General features: G+C 40.9%; 1 protein-coding gene across 1 annotated transcript in view; it reads left to right on the top strand.

Annotated features, from left to right (window-relative positions):
• The window catches only part of LOC111219978 (collagen and calcium-binding EGF domain-containing protein 1-like), a 32,231-nt gene extending 17,664 nt beyond the window's left edge, over window positions 1–14,567 (top strand). The window contains exons 3-11 of the mRNA XM_022742873.1: window positions 7,337–7,389; window positions 8,572–8,706; window positions 9,207–9,344; window positions 9,762–9,895; window positions 10,174–10,288; window positions 10,772–10,911; window positions 11,892–11,927; window positions 12,348–12,383; window positions 12,867–14,567. Coding sequence (XP_022598594.1) covers window positions 7,337–7,389; window positions 8,572–8,706; window positions 9,207–9,344; window positions 9,762–9,895; window positions 10,174–10,288; window positions 10,772–10,911; window positions 11,892–11,927; window positions 12,348–12,383; window positions 12,867–13,055 — 976 coding nt within the window. The 3' untranslated portion in view covers window positions 13,056–14,567. The remainder of the gene's footprint in view (window positions 1–7,336; window positions 7,390–8,571; window positions 8,707–9,206; window positions 9,345–9,761; window positions 9,896–10,173; window positions 10,289–10,771; window positions 10,912–11,891; window positions 11,928–12,347; window positions 12,384–12,866) is intronic.
• Window positions 14,568–27,782: the final 13,215 nt, after the last annotated feature.

Below are 27,782 nucleotides of genomic sequence, written 5' to 3'. Positions count from 1 at the left end.
ACAAGCTGTCACTAGTTGGACTTTGCTGCTTTTCTTGGTTGTACTATGAGGCAAATGAGTGGAAAGTACAAATTAGATTAGCTTATAAAGAAGCATAAATATAGTTTCACAGGGGATTTAAAAAAGCCCACAAAGAACTATTGGACAGAACACCTTATTAAAAAAAGTATTAAAAATCCTACCAGTTGGAGCACCAGCAGAAAAATAACAACACATTGAAAAGACAAAAACAAAACACTTAACATCAGAAATAAGCAAAGAGAATATATGCAAAAAAAAAAAAAAAAGAGGATGGCAGGCCTTCAACAATGTGCTACACCTCAGGTTTATTGTTGGTCTCATCATGCTAATGTGTTTCAGTATAATCCTTCATCACACCATCACATGCAACACGACCAGCCAAGTTCTTGAACTGCTCGCAACTGAGCAAATAAATCAATTACAGCACGGCTGATGAATACAACATGCTGTACTTGTAACACATATAAGCCACATCAGTAAGAAGCATCCATCAAAATGACAAGACGTACACACACACATGGCCAGTCTCCTGTCCTGGTGTGTTAAGAGGCCATTGACCTCCAGTGAGCTCCACTTCCTGTGTTCCTCCCACCAGAGTCCCAAGAGGGAACACTTTACGCTGACAACAACCTTCATGGCTGTCTTTTAACCATCCTCCTCTTCCTCCTGTCAGTGTCCTCCCTCATTTCTTACACGTGGCATTTCCTTCCCCTTCACCCCGCTCAGATCATCCCACATTCTTGCAGTAAGAGTCGATACACAGATAAGAGATGGGATTTATTTCAGAAGTCATGAAAACAGACCAGTACGGGAGTTTCTTATGATCTTCCTCATATATAGAAACTCTATATACAAACTGAGATAACAACACTTTGTAATGTGAACAGGATTCATAATGCAGAGTGACTGCAGCATCATCTATGAAAAGCATCATCCATGCTGTTCCCTGATCTCTGGACCCCCGCACTGTCAAGGTTGGGGACTGGGGAGGTAGTGAGGTTTTCTTGCGGTGCTATAATGAATATCCTGTCTTTGTAACACATTCCTGCCTGCAAATGCACAAATAAATCATGGTAACACTGGATGGGAAACCATAACAGTGAGCATTCCCCCTCTGGAAGGAGACCCCTTGCTAAAGCACATAATCTTCAGTGTAAAGTGATCCAGGCCCAGGTCTGCCTCTGGATCCTGTCTCGGTGTTTTCTCCAGTTCCTCCATGCTGATTTTGGCAGCGGCTGCAGCAGCAGACTGGGGTCGTACGTGGGGCTGCCTGCACCCCTTACTGGGCAGGTAGCTGCTGGGTCAGCCACTGCCAAGACCGGTGACTGGTGGGAGATAGTTGGTACCCAACGGCAAAAGAGGAGGATAGACAGGGGTCAAGTTTAGAATGCTCTGAATGAGGTCAGGCCAGTGGCATGTAGACTCAGTGTGGAGTAGTTATGACATAATGGATTTTACACATAATATTTTTTTCCCACCGGAAATCACCAAGAGTCATTTTGCTGCTTAGAAATAATTCTTAACTGAGAAATCATTTTAGCAGTGGAAGGAAAAACATTTCAGTGGGTGTTAGAGGTTTAACAAAAGCTCTCAGCAGGATCTGTATCAGAGCCAATGGCCGAGGCATTTTCAATGGATCAGTATTAGCTATGTAATATCCAATGCATTTCCAGTTCTTTGTTTTTTATAATTATCACTCTGGCTACATGAGCTGTCAAAAACAGCAGCCAGCAGTCACAATTAATGATATACACACTGACAGTGTGTTAGCGGAAGCCAAGAGAGGCTGTCCAAACCCTCTCCAAACCTTTGTATCATTGATGTATTTTCCTAATGCAGAGCAAATGTTGTTGCCAATTACTACATATATGAATTTTAATGTGGGCTTACAGAGCCAGAACAGTCAACAGGCCAGCCTATACAAAGTAGGTACATACTTAATACAGGCTGAGCCATGACCTGACATAAGATAAACACAAGGACAAAGCAGGACAGATAAATATACTGTGTCATGTTTACCACTCAGTACAAGGCATTCAATTCAGTACAATAATTGTGATGAACTGAACATTTCATTTTGGTTGAACACTGCAGTGAGTCTGTTAATGAGAACTTTGTGTGAATCATTACATCCACGTTGGTCAGAGAGGTCAGTCCGAAGGCCCAGTTTTCAGCCCCCCACACCGTCTTACAGCTGAAGTCCTGTGTGCTCCAAGAGTGCTGTGCTAACCCTGCACTCCAGGGCCGTGACTGTGAAAGTGCGTTCACTGCTGAGTGAATTTGCAGGAACGAATTACGAAAAAATAAAGCGAGACAGCTTGAGGTATCCACAGCATTACCATCTGCAGCCATGCTAGCTGTCCCGTGAGGCTAAATGCTAACATCAAAACAAATCAAGTTTATTTATAAAGCTAATTTAAAGCAACCTTAGTGCTGTGCAATAAAATACAACAAGAAACACAAAACATAGAAATAGTTCAAATGTGATATGTTAATTATATCATGGTCTGAGACAGACATGGAACGGTTTGAATTAAAAATAATAGATAAAAGTGAAAGATAAAAACCTTAGGGACACACAAAAGCCTATGAAAACATGTAGGTTTTAAGATTTAAACTTAAAAACACATCAACATGCTAACATGCTCACAATGTCAATGCTAAGGTGCCAGTGTTTTAGCAGGCACAGTGTTTTCTAACATTAGCAGTAAAACTGAAACTACAGCTGATGTGCAGGTATTTCGTCATAAACCAAAATTAATTTTATTTTTTTTCAGATTTAAGGGTCAGGGGATCAAACACTGTAGCATCAGGTTAAATTCTCCAGGTAGTGATTGCTGTCCCTCAGTCAAACTTTGTTTACAGCGTTTATACAAAGAAAGAGTTTTTCATCCTGGGAAATCAACACTTGAAGTCTAGCATACAGATATTCCTGTTTAGTGCTGTAATGTAAAAGTGGCTGTTAAAGGCTTTGAGCACTCCTGGCCTCGGCAAATCTTAAGAGGACAGAAAAATATCCCTGTGAATGAAATAAAGATGGAAAAAGCAGACACCTCATCAGGTTTCATGAACAGAGGGCAACGGTGAGGCCAACAACATGTCAGTCTGAGGAGAAGGGAGAGAGACAGAGATTATGTCAACAACTAGTGAACCAGTGGAGCAACACTGTGAAACAAGAGGCTGAAAGAACGGCCTGAATATACACTGACATGTTTCAAATCACAGGAAAGATGTAGGGTGAGTGAAGTAAAAGTGCATGGAGGGGACATGAAAAAGGAGAGAGGAGGAGACGGAGCCTGCTAGCATCATGGATCGCTCTCGCTAATAAGCCCTGACTGACATTAAAAGGCTGTACCCAATTACTGGATGGTATCCCAGCCCTCACACAGACTCCCACTCACACGCATGCTGTATGTACAGATGTAGAATCACAGACATGAACACACACACACAGTTAGTCTAGTCTTGGGGTTTGTACATTTTTTAATCAAGGCTGCCGATAGCCGTAATAACACCACTACAACTTCTGAAACTATTGCACTGACAAAAGAAACAGATGTGTATTCCCATCAGACACACACACACACACACACACACCCACACACACACAGACACACACAGGTCATCGTAGTGTAATGTGTAATGGTCTGTGTTTTAGAGTCATGTTGACCGAGCCTGTTGCCAGTCTGACCAACATACTTTCACATTCCCAAACAAAAACACACGGGTCACTTCTCCCTCCGTCCTCATCTGCTTGTCCAGACACCCCGGCCTCCCCTGTGCTGTCTGTCAGGAACACCCAGGGGAGAGCTGCTGAGGCCTGTTGCCGTATGTTGATGTGGAGGGGGGGTGTGGAGGGTGTTGTAGGGAGATAACATGGCTTTCACTGCTGCTGTTCTGGTCCTGTCCTGTCCTGTGATTTAGATACTGTTACCCTCTGCTGCACTCTGTCCTGGGTTGTCAGTTTTGCTCTGTTTCTGTTTCTACAGTGCCACCAGGTTTACATCTTTTTAACTCGTGGGACTCATGGGATTCAGGATGAACTGTATTACACAGCTAGCGTGGCCGTAGACTCTTGGGCTCATGTCATGCCTGAAAACAATTCATTCATACATTCAGCTGGGTGACCACGTCTGAGGGCAAAAGTGTTTATAGCCGTTCTGAACGGCCACACTTATTAAAAGACGGCCGTCATAGAGGGAGGAGATGTGATATCGTTTAAAGATGGAGATAACGCCACACGTTGTCAGTCTCTCCTGGAGGAGGTTCATAGTGTTGCGTTCGCTCGGTCACATGAAAAGTGAGAGAAATAGTTCCTTCCCCTACACACACCTCGTCCGTCACTGCATCATGTGCTTACTTGTGGGTATAGGTTAGAGGAATTGTCGGACGCAGCTGCCTCTATTCTGACGTCAGAAAGGTGAGGGCGAGAGGGTTTATGAGGCTGTTTGACTGTTTGAGAAGCAGTTCTGCTGAAAACTTTAGTGTTGTTAAATTACCTGTACTATACAGATAAATAAATGTCTATCTTCTTTTAAACTCATCAGTCTACTTTGTTGGTACTTGCTCGGCTTTGAGTAGTTGCACACACCCCGGCCCTTTTTTCTATCCTTGGCTGTGTACCATGTTTCTGTGTTTTTTTCTACCCTCACTAACCTGTCAGTAATAGAAATGAATAAAGTCATAAGAACAAATGTTGGTTTAAATCATCAAATACAATGTCTGTTAATGAAGACTTGAGTTATGAAGCAGAACAAGATGCTGGGATGACATGACGTGTGTCTTCTTCAGATTCAAACACAGACGTTTACAGATTAGTTCTGACATTAGACTGTATGTCTAAACTGAGAGAACAACAGGTATTTTATTACCTCATATTACATGATCCCATTGCTTAAAATGAATCACTGAATTCAGCAACGTTCAATAGTTGTACTGCAAATACTCAGCTGCAAAAAATTTATATCGGAACTGCCATTAAATCCGAATCTGTCCTCTAAAAGACTTAATCCGGCTAAAGGGTAATGAGATCTGTTAGTTATTTTGCAATAAAACACCTGCTTTCAATAGAGATGCCCTGATACAACTAATTCCGGTATTTCTCAGGACCTGGTGCGCTCTTCTTCCCATTGTTAAAATATGTTATTGTCACTGTGTGTAACTTGTTAAAGCCATTTTTTTATCAAAGGTAACGTGGCCAGAGTTTGCTGTGGTACTGAAAATTGAACATTGTAACTGAGTGTACCCTATCTACCCAGCACTGCTAGAGGATAATGATAATGATAATGACATTCAAAAAGAAACAAAGAGGTCAGATTCAGCACCTCTATCAGTCTGGCAGCAAAGATATAAACTTATGGAGTTCCCCTCCAGAACAAAGCTGCATCTGCAACACATTATCCCAATTTAGACGACCGACTGATTGATTGATTGATGGATTGATTGTCAGACTGACAGACGGAATGAGTGACGATGTTCGTCTCAGCATTCACTCTCCTGTCTCCACCTCAGCTCCATACCCGGCCCTATCCATCCCTCTCAACACTCTGCGGCTACAGGCTGCAGATTAAAGCTGCTCTCATCTGGATCTCATCAGTTTGGGCCAGCCTCACCGTTTTATAGGTTATTTTTCATTCAGGAGAAGGAGGGGGTGGGGGTTGGGGTGGGGGCGGGGGGCATCTCAGAGTGATTTAGGGTTACACTGCATGGAGGCTGGAGGAGAATAAAAGCAACTTGTTGTCTTGAGGGGGCTGTGAATGAGGCAGCATGCTACGCCCCCTCCGGTAACAGCATGCAGTTTTTAGGACTTTTGCATTTCTTCCCCTTTTTCTCCAAGGTTGTGTGTGTATGTGTGTGTGTGTGTGTGTGTGTGTGTGTGTGTGTGTGTGTGTGTGTGTGTGTGTGTGTGTGTGTGTGATATTTGTTGCGTGGCTGTGCTACTCCACTTTCTGAGCCATTTCCTCTCTGTTTTTCCAACTGTAATGTCTGTAACATGTGGTGGATTGTTGTGGGAATGCTGGATGAGTGTCATTGCCAAACACCATAAATCAATTTTGGGAGAAATTGTTGCCCAGTATCCATTGCACAACGCTGTAATTCAAAAAATTCTACATCCACAAAAGCAGGGACTGCAAAAGAGTCAAAACTTTGAGTTTAAGTAATGGTTTTTGGTTGTTTATTTGGTCAGAGTTCAAGTACTGTATAGGGAGCAAAAAGAGAAATATGCCAAATCAGAATAAGTAGTGCCTTAATGTGTCAGGAGCTGCAGTGTTTGCAGTAACTATGTAATATACAAACTGGCTGTGGTGCAGAAATGACCACAAAAATGATTTGATTGCATGTCATTTATTTTTGACTGTGTACTATGATAATAGAGTTGCAGGCCTGTTATCTGTGCAGGATCTCCTCACTCAGTTACCTTGTTGTGATGATGGCTACTAATAAGTAAAATATTAACTGGGCTTACCAATTACTGTGATCACTGTCTCTGCATTTTGCTGCTTCTCTAGGTCTGGTCTGTATGTCAATACTCTTCAGCTGCTGAATGACCTTTCAACAGTTTGCTGGACGTGTACATTTTCCACCATTTCAGTAATGTGGCGCGCGTCAGTGACTTAAATCCTGGATATGATGGTGTCTTTGTTCGACAGTTCATCAAGCAAAGCCTTTTCATTGTGGACAAAAGCCTCATTTATGTTTCTCTGTATGGTTTCCCATATATTTAGGAATATAATGAGAAATTTTAGAGCTGGCTTCTATGGCCTGATTTGTGGATGCACGCAGTATTTTAAATGTGTCTCTTGTGTGAAAGAGATGATTTACATTTGAGACAGCTAAATGCACCTATAGCCCTGGTCTCCCCATGTAACAAACCCAAACTCTTTTGTCCTACTGAGCTAGAAAGGCCTGCAAGATATTCTCCCCATCTTGTGAGCAGGTTGGTGCAGGGTGATCTCCTTTAAAGCACCTGCACTGCTGGTGTGGGTGTCACAGGCTGCCCACCCCTGGTGTATAGTCTGTTTGATGACGAGTTTTGCTCTTCAGTTTTTGTATCGATAAAACAATCAAGATTGAACGGCCTAGTTAGTGAACTTCAGAGGTGATGGCAGGTGGATTTTGTTACCTTCAGACAAATCCAGACTGACTGTTCCTCCCGGTTTCCAGTTTTTCTGCTGAGCTAAGCTAACAGACTGCAGCTTCATATTTTCTGGATAGTTATGAGATTGGTATCAGTATTCTCAAGGGGGCAAATAAGCATATTGAAAATGGTGGTTGAAATACAAACATGTGATCACTGTCTCTGTGTTTTTTTCAGGAGGAAATGCTGTGAAGGATTCAGGTTTGTGATGGGCCAGTGCATACCTGAAAGTAGGTAAACCATACACACTGTCCTCTTAATTTGACTCATGAGCTTCACAGGGTCCTAATATGATATACTTCAAATTGAGCATTTTCTAAATTAGAACAACACGATATGGAGACCACGTTTGTCAAAGAAGTCCAGATAATGTGGGTATTATGCTTGACCTATTGAGTAATTGGAGTAATTATATTCAAGGCGTCTTTTCAGATAACTTGCACGTTGCAGTGCATAAATGGGACAAACAACGTAACAGCCAAAAAAGAAAATGCCCACAGTTTTGGCACAGACAGCTGCCACATTTTGTTGTAGTCATCCCCATAAAAAATCTGGTTATAGTTCTAATTGGACTTACGTAATAAGGATTGGTTACACTGGTGAACAGTAAGTTTAGTGTCGATACTTGAAATACACTGTAGTATGCCTCCAAAGACTAACAGTGATTTACATTGGCCACTAGAGGACAATGTTCCCCAATGAATAGCACCTTGATGGGCTGTTCAACTGATGCATTTGTGTATCTATGAGCTGTATATATCACATAGAGTGAAAAGGCCTCAGTTCTGCTCTGTGTTTCCCATTTAATTTAATTCAGGTGTGGCAGTCCAGTCATTACATGGCCTGTTTCATAGCAAAATTATTGGACATATATATATTGCTATATAGTGCACAATGTTTACCCTTTGTCATTTTATTTGACTATCCAAAATGAGTGTGAAATTTCACATCACAATCACTATATAAAACTGTGGCCATGAGTGCAGACAACCTTCTGCCAACAGTCCCACAATGTAATGCACAGCATCTCATGAATGCAAATACAGTTGTGCGACCCTAAACCTGTCAGTGATGATATGATGAAAATATGATGATTCATAAGTATTACACATCTCAATTTACTGCTCACTATAGAGTAAACTGCTGAGTGTTAACTCACCAGGGAGCAGTGAAAGAGTGAACGGGGTAGTGGTTTCGGACACAGCTTTTGACCTGTCATAGACATGACATGACATCATGACAGTGACCCAGGACCTGTAGCTGTGCTGGGCAGTTCCCACTTGTGGATGTGGAACTTTATGAATGGAAGGAGGTGGTGGTCATAAAGAGCAAAAGTGTTCATGGGTGATTTTGGTTTTCAGACAGTGATCCTGAATAACTCTAATGATTTCTCTCTCCCCCTCTCTCTGTAGGCGTAGATGTGTGTGCTGCATCCCCCTGCGAGCAGCAGTGCACCGACAACTTTGGGCGAGTTGTCTGCACGTGTTACCCCGGCTATCGCTTCGACCGAGAAAGACACCGCAACCACAAATCGCCTTACTGTCTGGGTCAGTACCCCACCCAACCCACCCCCATGTCTATTACTGATTTGGTATATGTCTCACCCTCCCACTTCAAAAACTTCCTCTTTGCTTCTTCAAACCGCATCAGTATTTTTATTAACTGGAAAATTACTCAGCAGATATCTGACCAAACCTGCACCACAGTGACACATGATGTAAAATATCATGTGGAGTTATTATACATAGCTCAAAGATAAGACAAAGGGCTGAACAATTCCCAAATTATGAAAGAAACCTATAAGAAACCTATGTCCAAGGAGTGAGGATGAACAGCTTCCACAAAAATCTCACCTGATAGGACAGAGAACATCTCAGAGCTAATCTGTACTGACGTGTTAATGTCAACATGATAGATGAACCGTAGCATCTTCAATCTTTAGCTCTTGCTCGCTTTCTCTTCAACTTTCATTTCACTTTGTGTCATTGCACGAACAGCTTTCATTTTACAGTAACCTCCAAATTTGGATTTTGATCATCTCATACAGACATTGATGAGTGTGAGCACTCAGGAGGCAGCGTGTGTGACCACGAGTGTGTGAACACGGTGGGCAGCTTCCTGTGTCGCTGTCACACTGGCTACATACTGGCACCGGACCAACGCTCCTGCATCCCCGTGCACAATTGTAAGTTCCTATGCCCTGCGGTGGTCACCAAGTTATCAGCTGCAGATTTGAGTCAGCGTCTTTGCACTGGGAAGGTGTTAGGCCTACACAAGATAAGATGCATGAGCTTAATGAATTTATCCTTTTCCTTCCACCTGCCTGAAGTCAGTCCAGGTTTGTAGCTAATGTCAGTATCAGCAGAGGACAAACTATGATATATCAAAACTAAGATGAACATGGGTCAGCTTTTAAATTTTAATTCATGAGTGTAATGACACGACCTGTGATTTATGTTTTTTCAGTATAATCATCAAGCAGTGACTGAGAATCTCCTGTTTATAAATGCGTGTGTAGATTGGATAGAGGGAAAAATAGCAATGGATGTCTGGCCTGAATTTATATGTAAAGAATTTCATATCTAAATGTTTCGTCTTGCAGTGAGTTCATCAGGGAAGTCAGACACCTTGATGAGCGCTGGTACTTGCTCATTCACCTGTCAGGATTTTATGAACATGAAAAACAGTTTGCTACAGCTTAAACTGAGGCTGGGCAACACACCGTCACCAAACCAGGTAACATGTTTACTCTATACACAACTGGACCACATTGTTTTAGCTAGGAAAACATTGCAAAGCAGAAACATCACAGTCAACTGTAAAACTAAACTCTGTGTCTCAACATTTACTTCAGTTATAATTTTATGTAAATTGTAATGGATGCAAAGTGAGCAAGAATTTATATTTCCAAAAAGTTAATTTTTAGATTGGGGTCCAAGTGCTAATATTTCAGTAAACTACACACACCTTTTATCTGTATTTATGCTACTTAGCCTTTCCTCTTGCGTTTGTAGGTACCTGGCCTGGCTAACAGCAGTGACAAGCCATCCCTGGGGAGGGCAGGAAAAAGTTCCGACAGCCCTTGTCTTCCTGGTCTCCCCGGCCCTCCAGGAGCCCCTGGGGTACCAGGTAATATCGAGACAAGTGAAAAGATAGACACAGACTCAAATCCACCTCTGGTTCCAGATTCGTGCTGGGACAGTTATTGACAAGTGCACTCAGTGTTTGTGTTTGTTACAATCACATCACCATGCTAAAACACCAAAGAAAGAAGAAGGGAAAGTGGAAGAAAAAAATGAATAGAAAAGAAAACAATAAAAGAAAAGAAAATGCCATACACAAAATAATTTAAAGATGTTATAAAAAAAAATTGTCAGTAAAAGCAAGCAAACATACAGGCAAGTTGAAAACTCATCTCAGGTGAGTTTTAGTCACCTTTAAGTTTAATTTTAGATTTCATTTCTAAAACCAGAGCTTTAAAGTGAGCAGGGTTTCAATGACCCATCTGAGGAGCTTACTATTTTCTATTATGATATTGCTGTTATGTTATGTATTCGTCTGATGTCAATCACTCACCAAACATCTTTCACTTGAACCATCTGTCCTCACCAGGACACCCAGGAGAACCAGGAAACACAGGAGACCCGGGGGAGAGGGGCCCACCTGGTCCTCGGGGTCCACGGGGAGACATGGGGCCCATGGGTCCAGAGCCTGACCCGAAGCATATGAAGAGAGGCCGCAGGGGGCCAGTGGTAAGAAAAACCTCCTGGTTCTATAACTCAGACGTTATCACAAGGTTTAGTTCCCTTCGGATCCTCTAGTCCAGGTTGTCATAGTGACATAAAGAAAACTGTCCTGTAACCTGGAGATCACAACACAACAGCAAACCATAAAATTATGACGAACACAAACAAACAAAAAAACACTAAAATCATATTGTCCCTTGTCGATTAGGCTACTTGCTACAAACTTTCACTAAACTGTGTCATAGCAGTAACTCACTTGGTAGCTCTTTGGCCTGCTGATCAATAACTATGACAAGTGCGTAAACTAGTATATGTCAACTGTGCAGTCACAGTACACATGACACCACGTACAGTTCCCATGAAACTTAAACGTACACGGGTGTATTCAGGGACCTGGATGCGGCGCTGCCTCTCAGCCTTGCTTTATATTTGTCCCAGTGGCCCAAAAACCATCTTAAAAGAGATTTCTGAACTGTCTTGTCTACTGAACTGTAGACAAGACAAGGTCAAATACTACTATTATGACTTTTTAAACCATGAAGGTTTTATACTTATAAAACTTTCCCATTGGCTATAAAAGTTCATTTTATATGAGTCAAATCATCCCAGTGTAAAGTCTTTGGGCCGAGTGGGACCAATACCAGGACCCTGCAACCGACACACCTGAATTGACAGCAACCAGCAGTAGTGTTAATAATCATGATAATAATAAACCACATGCCATAATTTCTGTATGAGCATCTCTTCAGCAGGACACTTTTGCTCTAAAGGAAAATAAACCCACTGCTCTACATTTGTAACATCATACATGAACCAAGTATATCCACTGGTCTGCACCACGAAGGCTTATTTCTCCTCATAATGTGACCATGACAGCTATTTCTTTGACTCGCTCACTGTGGGTTCCTCAGCTGAAAGCAGTCTGCAGGTGTTGTTTTTGAAAAGCTTGCAGAACATCTTATACCCATGTCTTATCATTCATACAGGGACCACCTGGGGCAGCAGGAAGAGATGGAATAAAGGTCATTATATTATCTTTATTTTCTTTATGTGTTTGGAATTCTTGACTGTAGTTGTGTCTGCTTAATGCTTGTGTGGAGCTACACTGTCGCCATCTAGTGTCTGAAATACCTTCAAACATGTGTCACTGAGTGAATAGACTCCACTGAAGCTAACTTTGTCATGGTTCCTGTTTCTTTGGGTCCTCCTTCCCGGAAGATACATTGACAAAGATTATATTGTATTGCACAAACTCTGTTAATGCCTGCAAATAGATAATGATATTTATTTGAAACCACTTGGTTTGCTGTCACTGTCTTCATTGTGGCACTCAGACTCACTGCTGGTGCTCTGTGCATATATGATGCTACACTGTAACTTTAGTTCCAGTCTCAGACAGCTGTATTGAAACTGGGTTAATTTGTGCTGTTTCTCATCTACAGGGTGACAGAGGAGCTCCAGGTCCCAGAGGTCCCCCTGTAAGTTTATTTTATGTATTAAACACATTCTTCACTAATTTACAAATGCAAACAAATACATTTTATACTGTAAAAACAGCCTCCATATCTTCATCTACATAATGTAACTGTAGACAATTTACACACCTATTTTAGAATGGACATTACATCTATGTATACCTTGAAATTGTACCTCCATTTAACAATCTGCTAGTCTATTAATAGTCACCTATCCAACATATACATAATGCATATCTTATATGTGGTTTAGTTTGGATTTGAACTGTTCTTTGCTGCCATACTGGCCATGTTTTCTTTCCCAGATCAAGAGTTTTCTTCTAGTTCTTTTCAATTAGTTCTTTTCTTCTATTTTTTTTTGTAGCTAATTAGTGTAATCAGTCTATCACAGTTCAATTTATACAAGACATTAATGTGTTTTTTTTTTGCAATTTTGCAAAATGCAAGGCACCTTAATCAATTTCTCAATTTCCCATCCGTCTCCAGGGACCACCTGGCTCTTTCGACTTCCTTCTGCTCATGATGGCCGACATCCGCAATGACATAATTGAACTGCAGGAAAAAGTGTTTGGGGAGCGGCGCAGTATCTCTCTGGACAGTCCTCCTCAATCCAGCGGGGAAGTGGATTTTGTAGAGTGGGGCTCTGGACAGGGAGATGTCATGCTCAATACTTGACATTTGACTTCCCAGTCCCAGTAAAAGACACTCAAACCCAGTGAAACAATCACCAACCTTGACTCTTTTCTTCATTGATAAAGGATTGTTGGTGGACAAAGTGCCAACATGTAAATAATTCCTAAAGTCACAGCTGGGATGAACTGGGCAAGGACCCTTGGTTTCATTCTCAACACTGCCACAGGCCGTAAAACAGAGAGATTCAAAGATTAGAAAATCAGAAGTTGGACCCCAATCTCTCTGTGAGCGCCATCTTGCTGCCGTTCACATGCCGTGGTGTGAGTAAGAGGTGTGCGTGCAGGACATAAGAGTGAGAAAGACGCAGTGTGAGCCTTTATGTCTGAGTCTCTGAGCTGTGCCTCTGAGCTGAACCACTTCAAACGATGGACTTTATCGTCTACATCTCTTCCTGTTCCTGAGTCTGTCGATGGAGGCTCTGCAGCCACTGACAGTTTGCCTGCAGGGCGTTGGTACAAAGACCCAGGACCCGCACTGAGTGCCTCCCCGCACCTGTCTGCAGTATCCAGCCCACAAGTCTGAGCTCTGCAGCTTCTCTCTAGTCTGAGGCATCTTCAGAAATGAATTCATGAGATTCATGAGTATGGACAATCCCAATGTTGTAGGCTACTGTTGGACAAAAACAGCAATGCCTGAAGTATTGTTGCAATTAAACAACTGTCAAGTTCAAGTATGATAAAAAAAAACATTTACTTCAGCAATATGTTCAAAATATAATCTAAAAAGAAATGTTACATATACAAGACATCCAATCTTCTGACAGTAACTTAAGTAACAGTAACTTAAAATGATAAAATGAATGTATGGAATGGTAAAGGTCAGTTTCAAAAAGTGATTCTAAAAAAATATTTTTTTTATATATTTTTTTTATAGCTCATATATCATCAGGCAAGTTGACTGTGAACATAAAGTATTCTGTATAAGAAATATGGTCCGACGGGAGCAGTTTCATGGGAAGTTTAGCACATATTTTCATACTTACATTCACCAGAGTTGATCAGAAATATGATGGACATGAAGAAGGAAGGCAGCTTGAACATTTTTAATTTTTCATCAAGTCATTGCTTAATAAAGGTTTGTCTAAATCTAAATTTGAACTTTTTAAATTTTGATTTTTTTTTTTGTCAAAGGGTCATCAAATTGAAAAGGGTCAACATTACAAACCTGACAAAGGTAAAGGTGAGGCACCAGTTTGTTGACACTGGCTGCTTGTGTTTATGGTTTATGATGTGAATGCTGCATTAGCATGAGCATAGATCGTCCTGTTCCAGGTCACCACTATGTAAGAGTGAGTAAAGTTGTAGTAGTTCAATCAGATTCACACGTCTTGCGCTTTGGTGATTGTGGAACATTCAAACAGGATCAGCAGCACTGTATTTGGTTGTTTGTCCACCGGACACAAAACTGTACTCACTGTACGGGCACTGATGGTTCCTCATTGTATAGTTCAACTGAAGTGTGCAAAGTAAATCTGATATTACAGTGGTAGCAATGAACAGCTTGATTAGATCAGTTGGGGCTCTTATTTCTTGATCAAGGGAATTGTACTGGTGGCTGAATAGGGATGATAACTGCATGTTTCTCCTCCTGCCCAGGTTTTTGAAAGCAGCATGACAATTTAAACCATGATTATCATGAGCAGGCAACAGAGCCCCAAAGACTGAAGGTCTCAAGACATGCTGGGAAGATTTGTGTGTGTGTGTGTGTGTGTGTGTGTGTGTGTGTGTGTGTGTGTGTGTGTGTGTGTGTGTGTGTGTGTGTGTGAGCGCGCGCATGTGTGTGCGTGTGTGTGAAAAACTCTTCCTCAACACTACTGTCAAAGTGCCACAGAGCAGAGACTTGCAGCACAGTTTGTACTAGTAGATTCCTAAATCAGATTTTACTCAGTGCCACCAGCTGAGGGTGCTAAGTCACAGATAAACCCCTCCAAAAATTCAGCCTCAAGGTTGCATCTCTGTAAATACCAGCAAGGTGAGACAACCAAGGTCTCAGTGAGTTTTCAAGCACTGCATCCTCATATAATTACTCTCCATAAATATTCATTGTTTCCCAAACATGCAAGTTATGGAAAAAATGGGACTCATCCTAGCATTTATGTGCAAGGCACATGACCCCACTCATTATCTTCAGCACTGACTGTTGAACTCTAGCGTGGCTGGGTGTCATTATGAAAAGTGTGAGCATCAGAGGTCAGAGGTCAAATGCCTTGCTATAAACAGCTGGGGGGATAATTATAGGCTGCAGGCTTTCAGAAGGGGGTCTGTCTGGGCTCGTACCCACCACCGAGGAGTGTGTGTTCAGAAAAGTAAAAGAACACACATCACGTTTGATCTGGTTGACTTCACGCTTTCTGGCCATTTTGGTGTTTTTGATTCTTTGATCCTGATGAACAGATCTCAATGTGATCTGCAATGCTTGTGTGTGTGTGTGTGTGTGTGTGTGTGTGTGTGTGTGTGTGTGTGTGTGTGTGTGTGTGTGAGTGATGTGTGTTGTGAGTGCGTGTGTATGTTGTGTGTGTTGTGTGTGTGTGTTGTGTGGTGTGGTGTGTGTGTGTGTGTTGTGTGTGTGTGTGTGTGTGTGTGTGGGTGTTTGCGTGCACGTGTGCCTGTGTGTGTGTGTGTTGTGTGTCTGCCGGTGTGTGTGTTTTTACTTGACAAGCTTCTCACCTAACAGCTCCGCCCCCTGTCGTGCGGTCACTGCTCACAGTACAGTCGTTGCCAGGGCAACCAGGATCAGGAAAAACAACATGAAACAATTTAAGAACCATGTCAGTGAGAGAAAGGCAAGAGAGTGAAAGAGATTATCTTATTTCCTTCACCACTTGTCATGCAACCAGAGGCTTTCCTCTCAACCTGTAGGGGACGGCAGAGAGGAGGTCAACAGAGTGCACTCCGAAGCAAAACGTTCACATACCTCCTGCGACAATAGATCTGTCCATCACACTAAGATCAGCAATGGGAGCAGAAACTGTCCTATTGTCAGTCCTATTGCCTATTTTTATTGGCTTCATTGAATGATAACATGACAGATTAAAAAATCATATATATGCATATATACACTGTTGCCCATAAATTTGGAATGATTTTGTTTTCAGACACAATCCTCTGTTTATTCCTATTTAAATGCATCAGTAATCATTTTTTGACCAGGTGCAATGATTACATTATGTGTCCCGATTACCCCAGAGTGAAATGAAATAAATTACATTGTCACAATAATTTCATGGAAAGAGGTAAAAAATATTTTATTCCAACTTTATGAGCAACAGTGTGTGTATAATATATATATATATATACTATATATATTATAATATACTGTATATATGCATATATATACATATTTATGTATGTATGTATGTATATATATAAATACTGTATATATCATCCAGGCAGTTTAGGGTGTCAGACTCCACTGATGTTGTACTGTCAGGAGAGTTGTGTAACTAGGCTATTTGCTGGCATCTTTAGATGAGAATAAAGATACAACAGATAAAATTTGCCCAGATGTTTCCTAGTATGAGAGGAATTTCCGTACTGGCACACTATGGCCATCCATAAATACACCTCATGCACGACAGGGCTGTCACTTCAGACACAGTCTGGGCCTTTGTGTGTGTGTGTGTGTGTGTGTGTGTGTGTGTGTGTGTGTGTGTGTGTGTGTGTGTGTGTGTGTGTGTGTGTGTGTGTGTGTGTGCGTGTGTGTGTGTGCGTGTGTGTGTGTGTGTGTGTGTGTGTTTGTGCATGAAGGAATGACAGCGGGGGAGTGTGCATGTCTGCAAGTTGGTGTGTACGTAAGGTGAGTCACGTACACACAATATTTTATGTGTTTTTTGGAAATGCAAGGGTGTGTATTTAAGTGCACATTCACATCAATTAATGCAGTTATTATGAGCTCTTCTGTTGATCTGCTTTTTTTTGGCTGCCTTCAATGCAGAATCAGAATTAGAAGAAGTTTTCTAACAAATTAATAGGTCACAATGAGTCAGAGTCAGTCTCCACCTCACTATGTCCCAGTTGCATTAATACTTTTGCAAATTCAAACAACGTATTATGAATCACGCAAATTTCTAAATTTATTGATTGATTCTATACATTCCTGGCAGTCATTGACAGCTGGTCATTACAACACTGAATAAAATCAGTCCATCATAGTGAATGTCATTTAAAGTTATGCCATTTTAGCAAAGTAATCTATTTCAAGATTTTCAAATCAGTCCAACTTTCAGCTGCATGAACTAATTACCTGCCTCAGACCTCTGGAGGATGAGTGTCCTGCCTTGAAGGGAGGAAAAATACATTCAAAAATGTGGTTTCCTGCTACTATTGATATAAGAAATGCCCCAAAAGTAATTACATAAACACACTATTAAATATGATATGCAAGGCTTTGCATCTAATGCTTTGTTAGATGTTAATGTGAGAGTAAGCTGTGTGTAATCTGTAGTAAGTGGGCTATAACATGCACAGATTGGTATGTCTAAGCACATAATCATACTCATGACAATGGAAGTGATGGCTGTTGGATCTTCTTCTCATTGACTGACATCATTTAACATGGAGGATCAACACATGTATTTATTCACAGAGTACACCAGTTGCTATATTACAGCCAAATTATTCTCACCATTATTCACTTCATTATTAATACTTCAATAATCTTCACCATGCTTAGATCGAAAGGTGTTTGACCACATTTCTTCATTTCAGTTCTAATCTAAATTCTTACAATGACATGAGAAACTTCATGGAATTAATTATATGTGGGTTCTCTCAAACTTCCCCGCACTTCTCGTTTCATCTTCCAGTAATATGGAAAGTGCATTCATCGCCTGAGCACTACTGTCTTTTCACCATATTTTCATTTTGTAATTCACTTCAAAAGAAGCATGAGTAAGCTTCCTTCACAAATGTACAGACATAGCTTTCAGAATGAATGCAGGATTCAGAGCCAGCATAGATGCAAGTTTATCATTTATCTCTTCTGTGTAATCCATGAAGAAACCACTTAGTAAGAGAAAGAATAGGCACGTACTTATGTCAAAGATAAGAACAAACTGCGCTGATCTTTCTTGGAAATAGCACGGATGTGTGGGGCACACTGAGGTCAAGTCACCATTCATCAGAGGCCTGACACACAGAGAAAAGACAATCATGACCACAGGGATATTATATTTTAACCTTTTCCCTAATCTTGGGTTTGGATTGTGGGAAGACAGTGGATCATCCAGAAGAGACCCACTCAGGCTTTTGGAGAATCTTCACCTGATTTTTATAGATTATATGCAGGAGTATCTATTATCTACATTTTGGGGGTTCACTTGTTGTTGTAACGTCTACAGATATTACCTACATAATTGATTTTTGCTTTAAGCATGGATAATGTAATGTGAAATTTTTGACCCACAAAAATGTAACTCAATCACAGCACAGGTTGGAACAGCCTCAGTCTGAGTCCATGACTCAAACCCACAGGCACAGGTAATTGTGATAGGTGCAGGTGACAGAAATGTTACAGTTTATGTAACCAGATTTAATTTGTCAGCAAAAGGGCGAGGAAGTTGCCTGGCCCAGTAGGTGAACGGCTGCGCTGAACAAATATTTAGGTGTTTCCAGGGATCTGCAGCCATTGCAGGCGTTAGGTAAATCACAGGTGTCCATCATCGCCAGGATATGCAGCTGCGTGCAACAAGAAGAGGGAGCGCACACGCTTATAAACATGTCTTACTATCTAGCATGCAGCAACGCACGCACACATGATCTCCTGCACGAAAAGCAGGCATGCCACAGAACACCTGACAGGTGCAGGCGTGGTCTGCTGCGAGACACGCTATCTTGACACGCTAACTCATTCTTAAATCTGAGTTACATGCCTGAGGCTGAGTGCTAAGAACCCTAGTTTACTCTCTGAAGCCTGTTCCTCTTCCAGTACTTGTCTCTGGGCACACCCTCTTCCGATTGTAGGGCTGACTTCTGTCATTCTGCTCATAATGGAGCTGCTAAGAGGCCTGAGAATCTGAGCTTGTCTGATGAGTAATGGACTTATTAGCTGTGTCAAAAGCACGCCACCAATCCCATGATCAGTATGTATTATCTGTTGTCCTGCAGGTGTCTGTATAAGAAGCCACTGGATGAGGCTTTTTCAGAAGCGATTGATCCCTCATTCAAGACCTGACATTACAACAGTGGTGGCTAAGCTCACTTTTTGTCAGAGGCAGCTGTCTGCACACTGTAATTGGTTCTGGTGTGTTTGAGAATTTCTTTGCAGGTCCCTCTGAGACACACATGCATGCAAGCTCAGTGATGCCCAATGTATTAATAAATGGTGAAAACGAACAGAATGGATTTATGCAAAAAAAAAATGATATGGTCATGGCTGCAGGACCCACTAGATTTCCACATTTCCTCACAGTTAGAAAAGCCAGATTTATTTACCATGTGAAAGAATTGATTCTCCGCTGTAGTGCCTCTTGGCAGATTTAACAGATAGATTAGATACAACATCATATCTGTCAAGAATGCGTATCAAAGAGTTGCCAAAAGCTTTTACTTAGCTTCACAGGACAGTTGCACTTGATTGGCATGGTTATGGCAGGATTGGATAGAAAAATCTGAGAGGGCGGATTAATGGCAAGACGCTGTGTAAACTCCCCAGGCCTGAGGCACTTGGTCTTTATACACCTTGGCTTCCTCTGTCATTTACAAGGTGTTCGCATGCACGTAGCAGAGCCGGGAGTGTGAAAAACCGGATGAACAAGTCCACAGCTCTCTTGTCTTTTGGGGAAAAAGAGAGCGTTGCCTCTGGTTGCACAGTTGCCTTGCGTGAGGACAACAGCTTCATCTTTTGAGTCCCATCAACCTCCTGACCTGGCCTGTGGCAGCGGCACTTTTATAAGTTGCCTTTTTTTCTTTTTGCATGCTTAGAGGCATACAAATTCTCACTGACAGGCTAAACATCTATGTGTTCCAGTGACTCACTATTTGGAGCATCTTACCATGACAGATGCATCTTTGCACTGTGAGCAACAAACCATGAAATAAACATCTAACTCTGGTAATGTTTGTTGATGTAGCCAGTACCTCGATCTTGTGGAAATCTGGTAGCCCTAAGTACATACTTGCAAAAAAAATTACTGAAGTAATGCAGATTATTAACTACATCAAAAAAGTAGTAAGTCGTTGAAAACATTTCTCATAAAGCAGAAGAACCTGACCTGTGTCCTTAAAACTGCACTAATCAAGCTACATAGACACCAAGTCCGCTGTTCCCCTCAGCTGAGATTTTTACTGTCTTTTAGCTAATTTCTTTGATTTCATGACCCACTACATGACTATTTTGATTCTCTCTCACCACTCTCATCAGCGTTGTTTCCAAGATGCAACAGGCTCAGTTAAATTTCAGTTAGACAGAAAAACTTAGCAGCTAGCTGGTGAACATAGTGGAGCATATATAGTAGGAGTAGTAATAGTAGTATTTTAAAGTAGTGGTAACAAAGTGGTAGCAACTAAAAAGCCAGATATTTGACTCTGGGGTTGAAGACCAAAATCACAAAGAAAATCATCAGGTGGCCTAAAGCACAACTTCTAATGAATGTTAATGTTGTTCCATGTAATTAGGCGACTTTATGTGGTGATAATATGTTAATTTTGTATTTACAGAAAAAGGAAAAGTGGACAAATATCAATCAGTGCAGCTTTAAAGAGGAAACAGGTCATTTTCAGACATTCAAAAAGATTCCCCCTTAATGTTGTTGCTTTGGACAGCACTAACTTTATCATCAGTGCAAATGTGACCTGTTCTGCAAGGCTGGATTACCAAATGGACAAAACAGGCTATTGTTTTTTACCCTCAGAGGGGCACCAAAAACCCCAAGAATTTGGGAGTTCGAAAGCAACATGGTGAATACCATACAAAGTAAATAGAGGGCAGTAGCTGGTGATGCATGGGTCACTAGGACCTGACCTGACTAGAGTGACTGTGACTTAATGATGGCCCCTTGGATAGAGATATTGTTACATAATGCAATCAGGTGGGCACTAAACTAATGCTTCACTTGAGGGAGGCTTTTACCTAGTTCACACTTGATGACATGTTTTCATTGTGTATGTCAGATGCAGGAAAATATAATTCCCTATATGCAAATATCAGCTATTGGTATATTAGTTACACAGATACTTGCTGTGCTTCGTCTTCATCAAAGCATCTATTGGTCTATTTCACAATGTGAACATGATGAACACTGAACAATGTTTGGAAATTGACTTCGTTCTCACAGCAGCCGCTCTTTGCACAATGTCACTCTGCCAGTCATTTCCCTGTCAGTTTACACCGGCTTGTTTTATGATTTAAGGAAATAACGATATTGCTTTAATGACGTGTGTACCTACAGTCCCACATTCTTCAAAACAAATGCAAGTTGTAACATCTCCTGTCAACAGTGTTTAGCTTTGCAATGGCAGTTAATCTTCTATGTGCTTCCCAGTTACTTGCTTTGTGAATCAGAGGAGGAGTTTTCACTTTTGGGCCAAACCACAGCTGGATAACTGCGATGGCACGAACCACTAAATCAACGAATGGCACTCATGTGGGCAAGGATCTGTTTAAGACACCTGGAGCATTCAATCTCAGTACAAATCACTTTGATTGTCAAGGCTGATACATGCACAGTCACTTATCCTGCTGACACCGGATCAGACACACACATACACACATATAGAGAGCGAGACACACACACAAACACGCACAGTGCAGCATCACAAATTGTTGTTTTTGGCCCAGGCAGGCTGAGGTTTCTGGCATGATAATGGTATCTATAATAGTGGAATTTCCAAGTGGCCTCCTTTGGAAAACAGGCTGATAATTCAATTTGAGCTTGGCAACCAATGTGCAGACACCACTAGCATTATGAAATGACTCCCACCATAACAAAGGTCTTGCTTAGACAGCAGTTGCCTGGAACTGGCTGGAGAGTGGCTCAGAGACTGGGGTCCAGTTTTTGAACTGTTATTTATCCAGCAGCAGGCATTCACATAACTGCTGGCCTGGACACCAGGAACTTGTACTTTTCTGTCATTTTATCTTTCTATCATTGTAATTCTACACTTAACATATGCTAAATAGTAAAGAACCTCTCTCATATAACAGATTTTCCTCAATTACTTTGCTTTGGTACATTTCTTGAATCATCCTTAACATTTGCAAATCAGGAAGTACAGCACCACACAGTGGATTACCTAAAAGCCCATACATTGCTGAAAATCCTATAGTTTTTCCCTCAAAAGTAAATATTTATGTCAATGAAAATGTCAGTGCCATCAGAATGACAAGTCTTTTTGTCATTGTTTACAAACAAGACAGTTAAGTTTTTTCTGATGTAAACCATGGCTAAGGTTTTGATGACAATGATTGAAAATACACAATGCTGGACTTTTTCTGTATGGTATACGGTATATCAATTTCAATGGAAAATACACATTGCTGTATGTGGGAGACTGATTGCAAGAGATTGGCCAGGATTTACATTTCCGCTTTTTCTGTTTGTACTGTAATTTTGTGAACAAGCCAAGTATATAATTTACTGTATATTGTAAAATGCATTATGAAGCATTACAGTAAGTATACAGTATTATAGTACAATGCACATTGTTGGATTACATACCTGTGCTGTCTAAAAAACATTTGATTGATGGATGACGCAGTTGTTTGGCCTCAGCCATGATTGAGAACATGGTCCACAATGGTGGCCCTTATTTCATCAGGACCATGTCTAAGTCCTTGGCCCCTTCCACCTCTTCCTCTCTTTTGCCTCCCTGCCTTTCCACCATGCAGCATTACTACTCTTCTTCTTCCACCCGGTGGTTAACTCTGTTCATTTCCTTGTTGTTCTTCCATTGCCAGAAATTGTAACACTGTGTTGTGCTCTGTCTGTATATGCTTGCCAATTAAGGGTTTCATCAGATGCACCTCTGAGCTATTTTAGAAAACTGGTTGATCAGTGGTTGATCTAACACTTCCCACATTCCCCATCATTAGTGAAACTTCAAGATACACCTGACAGGAATTTGTCAATTCAGGACACATTTACAAAAAAGTCTAAAAGAAATGTATAGAACATATGCTTCAGAGATTATGACAACTGATTTGGACGGGTAAGACTATTCAACAAAGAACTAGTATGACACATTTTGATCAACATCACACAAGCAATTGATAATGTAGGAAACAGCAGACGATTGTACATAATCATTTACATGAAAGTGCCAAAGCATTTGCAGTTTGTTCAGAAGAATGAGAAATTTCTTTTATGGTGTGCACAATGAGAAATGTACCAAAGTGACAGAGGAAAAAGTATCAGCTGAATGTTTTTTTTTAACTTACCTTCCAGGTAGTGGTTTACTGTGAAAATCAGCCTGTGGAGACTTGACATCTGTTTAATCTAGGCACTCCTTTAGTGAATTTATCTTGTTTAAATTTTCATCAAACATACGTCCCTGACACAATAATCAAAACACAGTTTAAAAAAGATGCTAATGGGGATAATGTGAATTTGACAGCTCCTTGGAGGACAAAGCAGTGCTGTATTGTAATTACTATAACAGAGAAGCATTTAATGCCAACAAAATGCCATCAGTAAGAGTCACAACATCAGAACAACATGAACATACCCACCTCCATTTTTATCTTAAGAAATACTAACAAATGTTTCTGTGTCAACAAATGTAAAACAATATATAATATATGTTGTATTACTAACACCGTGTTTTTAAAGGCCATCACCAACCTGTCAAGCTCCCAAATGGTATGTGGTTACATGTCAGACACTGTTATCAACACTACTACATTTTTTTTGGTATAGCTAGCATAGCTATGCAGATGACGCGCAGATTTATTTATCTCTTTCACCAAATGACTTCAGTCCCATTGACTCTTTGTGTCTGGAAAAAGTGAATATCTGGATGCAACAAAACTTCTTTCAATTAAATAAATACAAGACTGAGATAGTACTATTTGGGAAGAAAGAAGGAAAGTAGCAACTTAGTGCCTACCTGGAGTCTAGAGCATGAAATATGATAAAAAAATGTCTGTGCTACTTATCCAGAATGCTACTGCTACGGGTTCTAAGTAAAACTAAGACAAGACAGCATATTACTCTAATTCTCAGGTCTTTGCACTTGGCTTCCAGTCAAACACAGAATTGAATTCAAATTTTGCTTATTGTCTACAAGTCACTAAATGGTCTCCCTTTCTGAAATAAGCCTAATAGGTCTCTCAGATCTGCAGGAGCTGCTCAGCAAGTGGTGCCTAGAGTTAGAACTAAATAGGGTGAAATGGCATTCAGCCACTATGCTGCCCACTGCTGGCTCCTAATTGATAGCTGTCAAATCTGCTCAACTTGCTTTAAAAAGAAACTAAAACTGCCCTATTTCCCACTGCCTTCAATTATTCATTTACTCATGCACTTTAATGAGATATTACCTGTATCATCTTTGTTTTTATTCTGTTTTCTTACTCTGTTTTTTACTTCTATTCTTCTTTTAATTTTGTTAAGCACATTGAATGACTCTGTGTATGATAATGTGCTATACAAATAAATTTACCTTAGCTATAGAAATAACAAAAGGTTTATTAATTTCATAAGATATGGCTCTGCAAGCTAAAAACTACTGCTCCACACTGTGGGGTGACTAAAAAACACAAAAAAGTAAAAGTACACATCAGTAATTTATGATATTAAAAAAGAGAAACATAACACTTCATTAACTCAGGGCTGGGGCAGCTCAAAAGCAAGATGGCAGTCTCAGTGTGATTATGTTCAGGGTGAAAATACCATGAGCAAATGATGTGAGGTAAACATTGTTTTCTTTATGTGAATTTATGGGCATCTGTGCTGCTATGTGTGCACGGGTGGAAATCGGCCTCCATCAACAGGTGTGCAGATTGAAGGTGGAAAACGACTTTCCTGGGTGGAGAGTAAAGGCAGGATACTTTCCTCTTATAAAAATGTCTGACAGACAGTTAAAAAGGAGTTTTGATTTACAGTCCAACATGGAAATCAAGCATCATCAACAGGCTGTGGTGGCGTTTCATCATGTGTCTTTGATGAATGTCTCCTGGGGGCACAGTGGCACTTCCTCAGCAGTTTGATCTATGAAATTTTAGTAAATGAAAGTAAATCAGTGTCGCCAGTCCATTAAATGTTAATGGTTTTGCTGCAGTAACACCAAAGAGGTTGTTTCAAGACTGATGTCTAAGCTGTGGGCTTTTTCTTTCTTTCTTTCCTTCTTTCTTTCTTTCTTTCTTTCTTTCTTTCTTTCTTTCTTTCTTTCTTTCTTATTTGTGACTATTAGTCCAAGTATTATACATCTGACTCTACTGTATTAGTATTTATTCACACGTGGATACACACATAGTCCAAAGTAAATCACACACACACAGAGCATGCCTTTCCTGTTGATAATTGTTTAGGTAACAACAGAGTAGTGCCTGCTGGATCATGAAAGTTTGTTAATAAAACAAGACCATGTTATTAAGCCTGGCACTGTATGGCATTGATGTTTTGTTCTAAACCCTTGCTTACTGTTATGTGGGTTACATTCATCAGTGTGCGCACATTTCTCTGTTGCATAACTGTGAATCATTGACGCATAGCATTTTGAAGGTGACAATTATACTGACATGTTTTTATTTCTCTTTTGGGAGGCAGGTTGGTGGGGTCGTGGGAATAAGCTGTTGATATCTTGTGCTTAAACTTGGGTTATTTTCACCTTTGAAATATTCATGAGGAACTAATCCTCAGGATGTTTCTCAGTTGTTCTGGGAGCAATTTTTTTAGGAACCAAGTCTCCTGCAAAGGTCAACCGAGGATAATTAATCCCAGAGCAACAAGACAAGAAACACCTATTGTCTTTCATAGTCCTACTGTGACACCTCAACAACCATGTTGCCCTTGAGAGATCCAGCCATGCAAAAGCTTGCTGTGAAAATGCTTTGTTTTTGAGGATGGCAGCCGCAAACCCAGGTGGTGAATAATTGCATTGACAGAAGATGTTAAGCATTAAAAAGCCTGTTTGGCGTGGGTGACCCTGGATTCAACAGAAAAGTACAGTGTTAAGAGGCCAAAAGAGGTTGACCACTTTAAATATTGTTGTACCGTCATGGATGACACATATTTGTAATATCTCAATAATGGTGTGGAACAGTGGCCTTAGACTGACAAAGACGACGGTGACATTAGAGTACAGCCATGCTAGTGGCTGTGTGAGTCGGTACTTAGGCACAGGGAAATCAAAAATTAGTGCCAGTCCATCCAATATGTTCAAATTTTTTACCTTGTTAACGTCCATATGATGTTTTTTTATATACCACAAGACATATCATGAGTGAAATAAAGAGTCAACACAATGACTGTGTACTTCCACCTCGGAACTGCAGTGAACCAATGACAGTCTCATAAAAAACAGATTCAGACAGCCAGGGTTTCATACATCACACAACCTAAAGAACCAATCCTGTCAACGGACGGGACGGGACGGGACGGGACGGGACGGGACGGGACGGGACGGGACGGGACGGGACGGAGTGGGGGCAAAATAAACCTGAAACCATGTCAGTATAGAATTTGCATTAGCACCACTGCTAACACTGTGTCAGCCACTGCTGGTTACAAGCTAACAAACAACATGAACAAATAAAAGATGTTAACGGCACTGACCACTGATATGTTTGCTAGTTGCCAATTTTGGTTCAGTCTCTCTGATGTTTCCTCCTCTAACCATCTTGATACTCTCTGCTCTTTCACCTGTCAACCTAATGCAAGCAGCGGTGGTGAGAGGGGCACAAGGCCTGATCCTTTAAGATATTTCACAGGATAAGTCAAAACTGTGACCTGCTCGTGGCACTACATAAAAAGTTAGGGAATCATAAGGTCATTGGGATTCATCCTGTGTGTAATATGAATACCCGTACCTAATTTCATGGCTATACACCCGTTAGGGTTTCAGATATTTCAGTCTGGAGCAAAGTGATGGAAGTGTGGGATTTACTGGCGTATGCAGGGGTTGCTGCAGCAATATGCTCATTTCCTGTATGCTGGAAGTAAGAGCTACTGTATGTTTACATTCTTGGCAGGAAGTCAGGCATGTGGAGGATGGGTGCTGGATTCTGAGGAGGGTGTCACCTTTCCCATTTGTGATATTCCTACATACATAAACAGTCATTTTCTTGGGGCTGTACATAATATTCAGTTCTCTCTTTCACACCAGTCTTTGGACTGTCACAGATATTTACCTCAGATTTTAAAGCTGAAAAACAGTTGGTTTGGAATTTTAAATAATTTTTCTCATGGCTTGTGAGTTTCAAGAAACAAATCAGTCAGGCCCAGTCAACTTTCAGTCAGGTTCCACATCTGAATCCTGTTGGGATTTGACTTTGCACGTTTTACTTTTCATCATCTGATAATCACACCAAATAAACATGACTTGTTCAATCATGTGTGTTATAGTTACTTTTTTTTAAATGCAGTGCAAGATCTGGGTTCAGTCCTGTCTGCAGTGCCTCCGGCTCTGTTGAGCACAGCTAGTGGTTTTTATGGGTGGCAAGCCCATAAGAGATTGTGTTTTTGTTGCCAGAGTCACTCCCCACTGCGTGGCAAACATGAAAACACTCAGCATTTGCCAGGCGAATTCACGCTGATAAAAGCAAGGAAAACACTTG

Source organism: Seriola dumerili, unplaced genomic scaffold, assembly GCF_002260705.1.
Source record: "Seriola dumerili isolate Sdu_G_001 unplaced genomic scaffold, Sdu_1.0 BDQW01000003.1, whole genome shotgun sequence".
NCBI lineage: Eukaryota > Metazoa > Chordata > Actinopteri > Carangiformes > Carangidae > Seriola > Seriola dumerili.
Note: the sequence above shows the minus strand (reverse complement) of the source record. Positions and strands in the feature narration are given on the sequence as shown.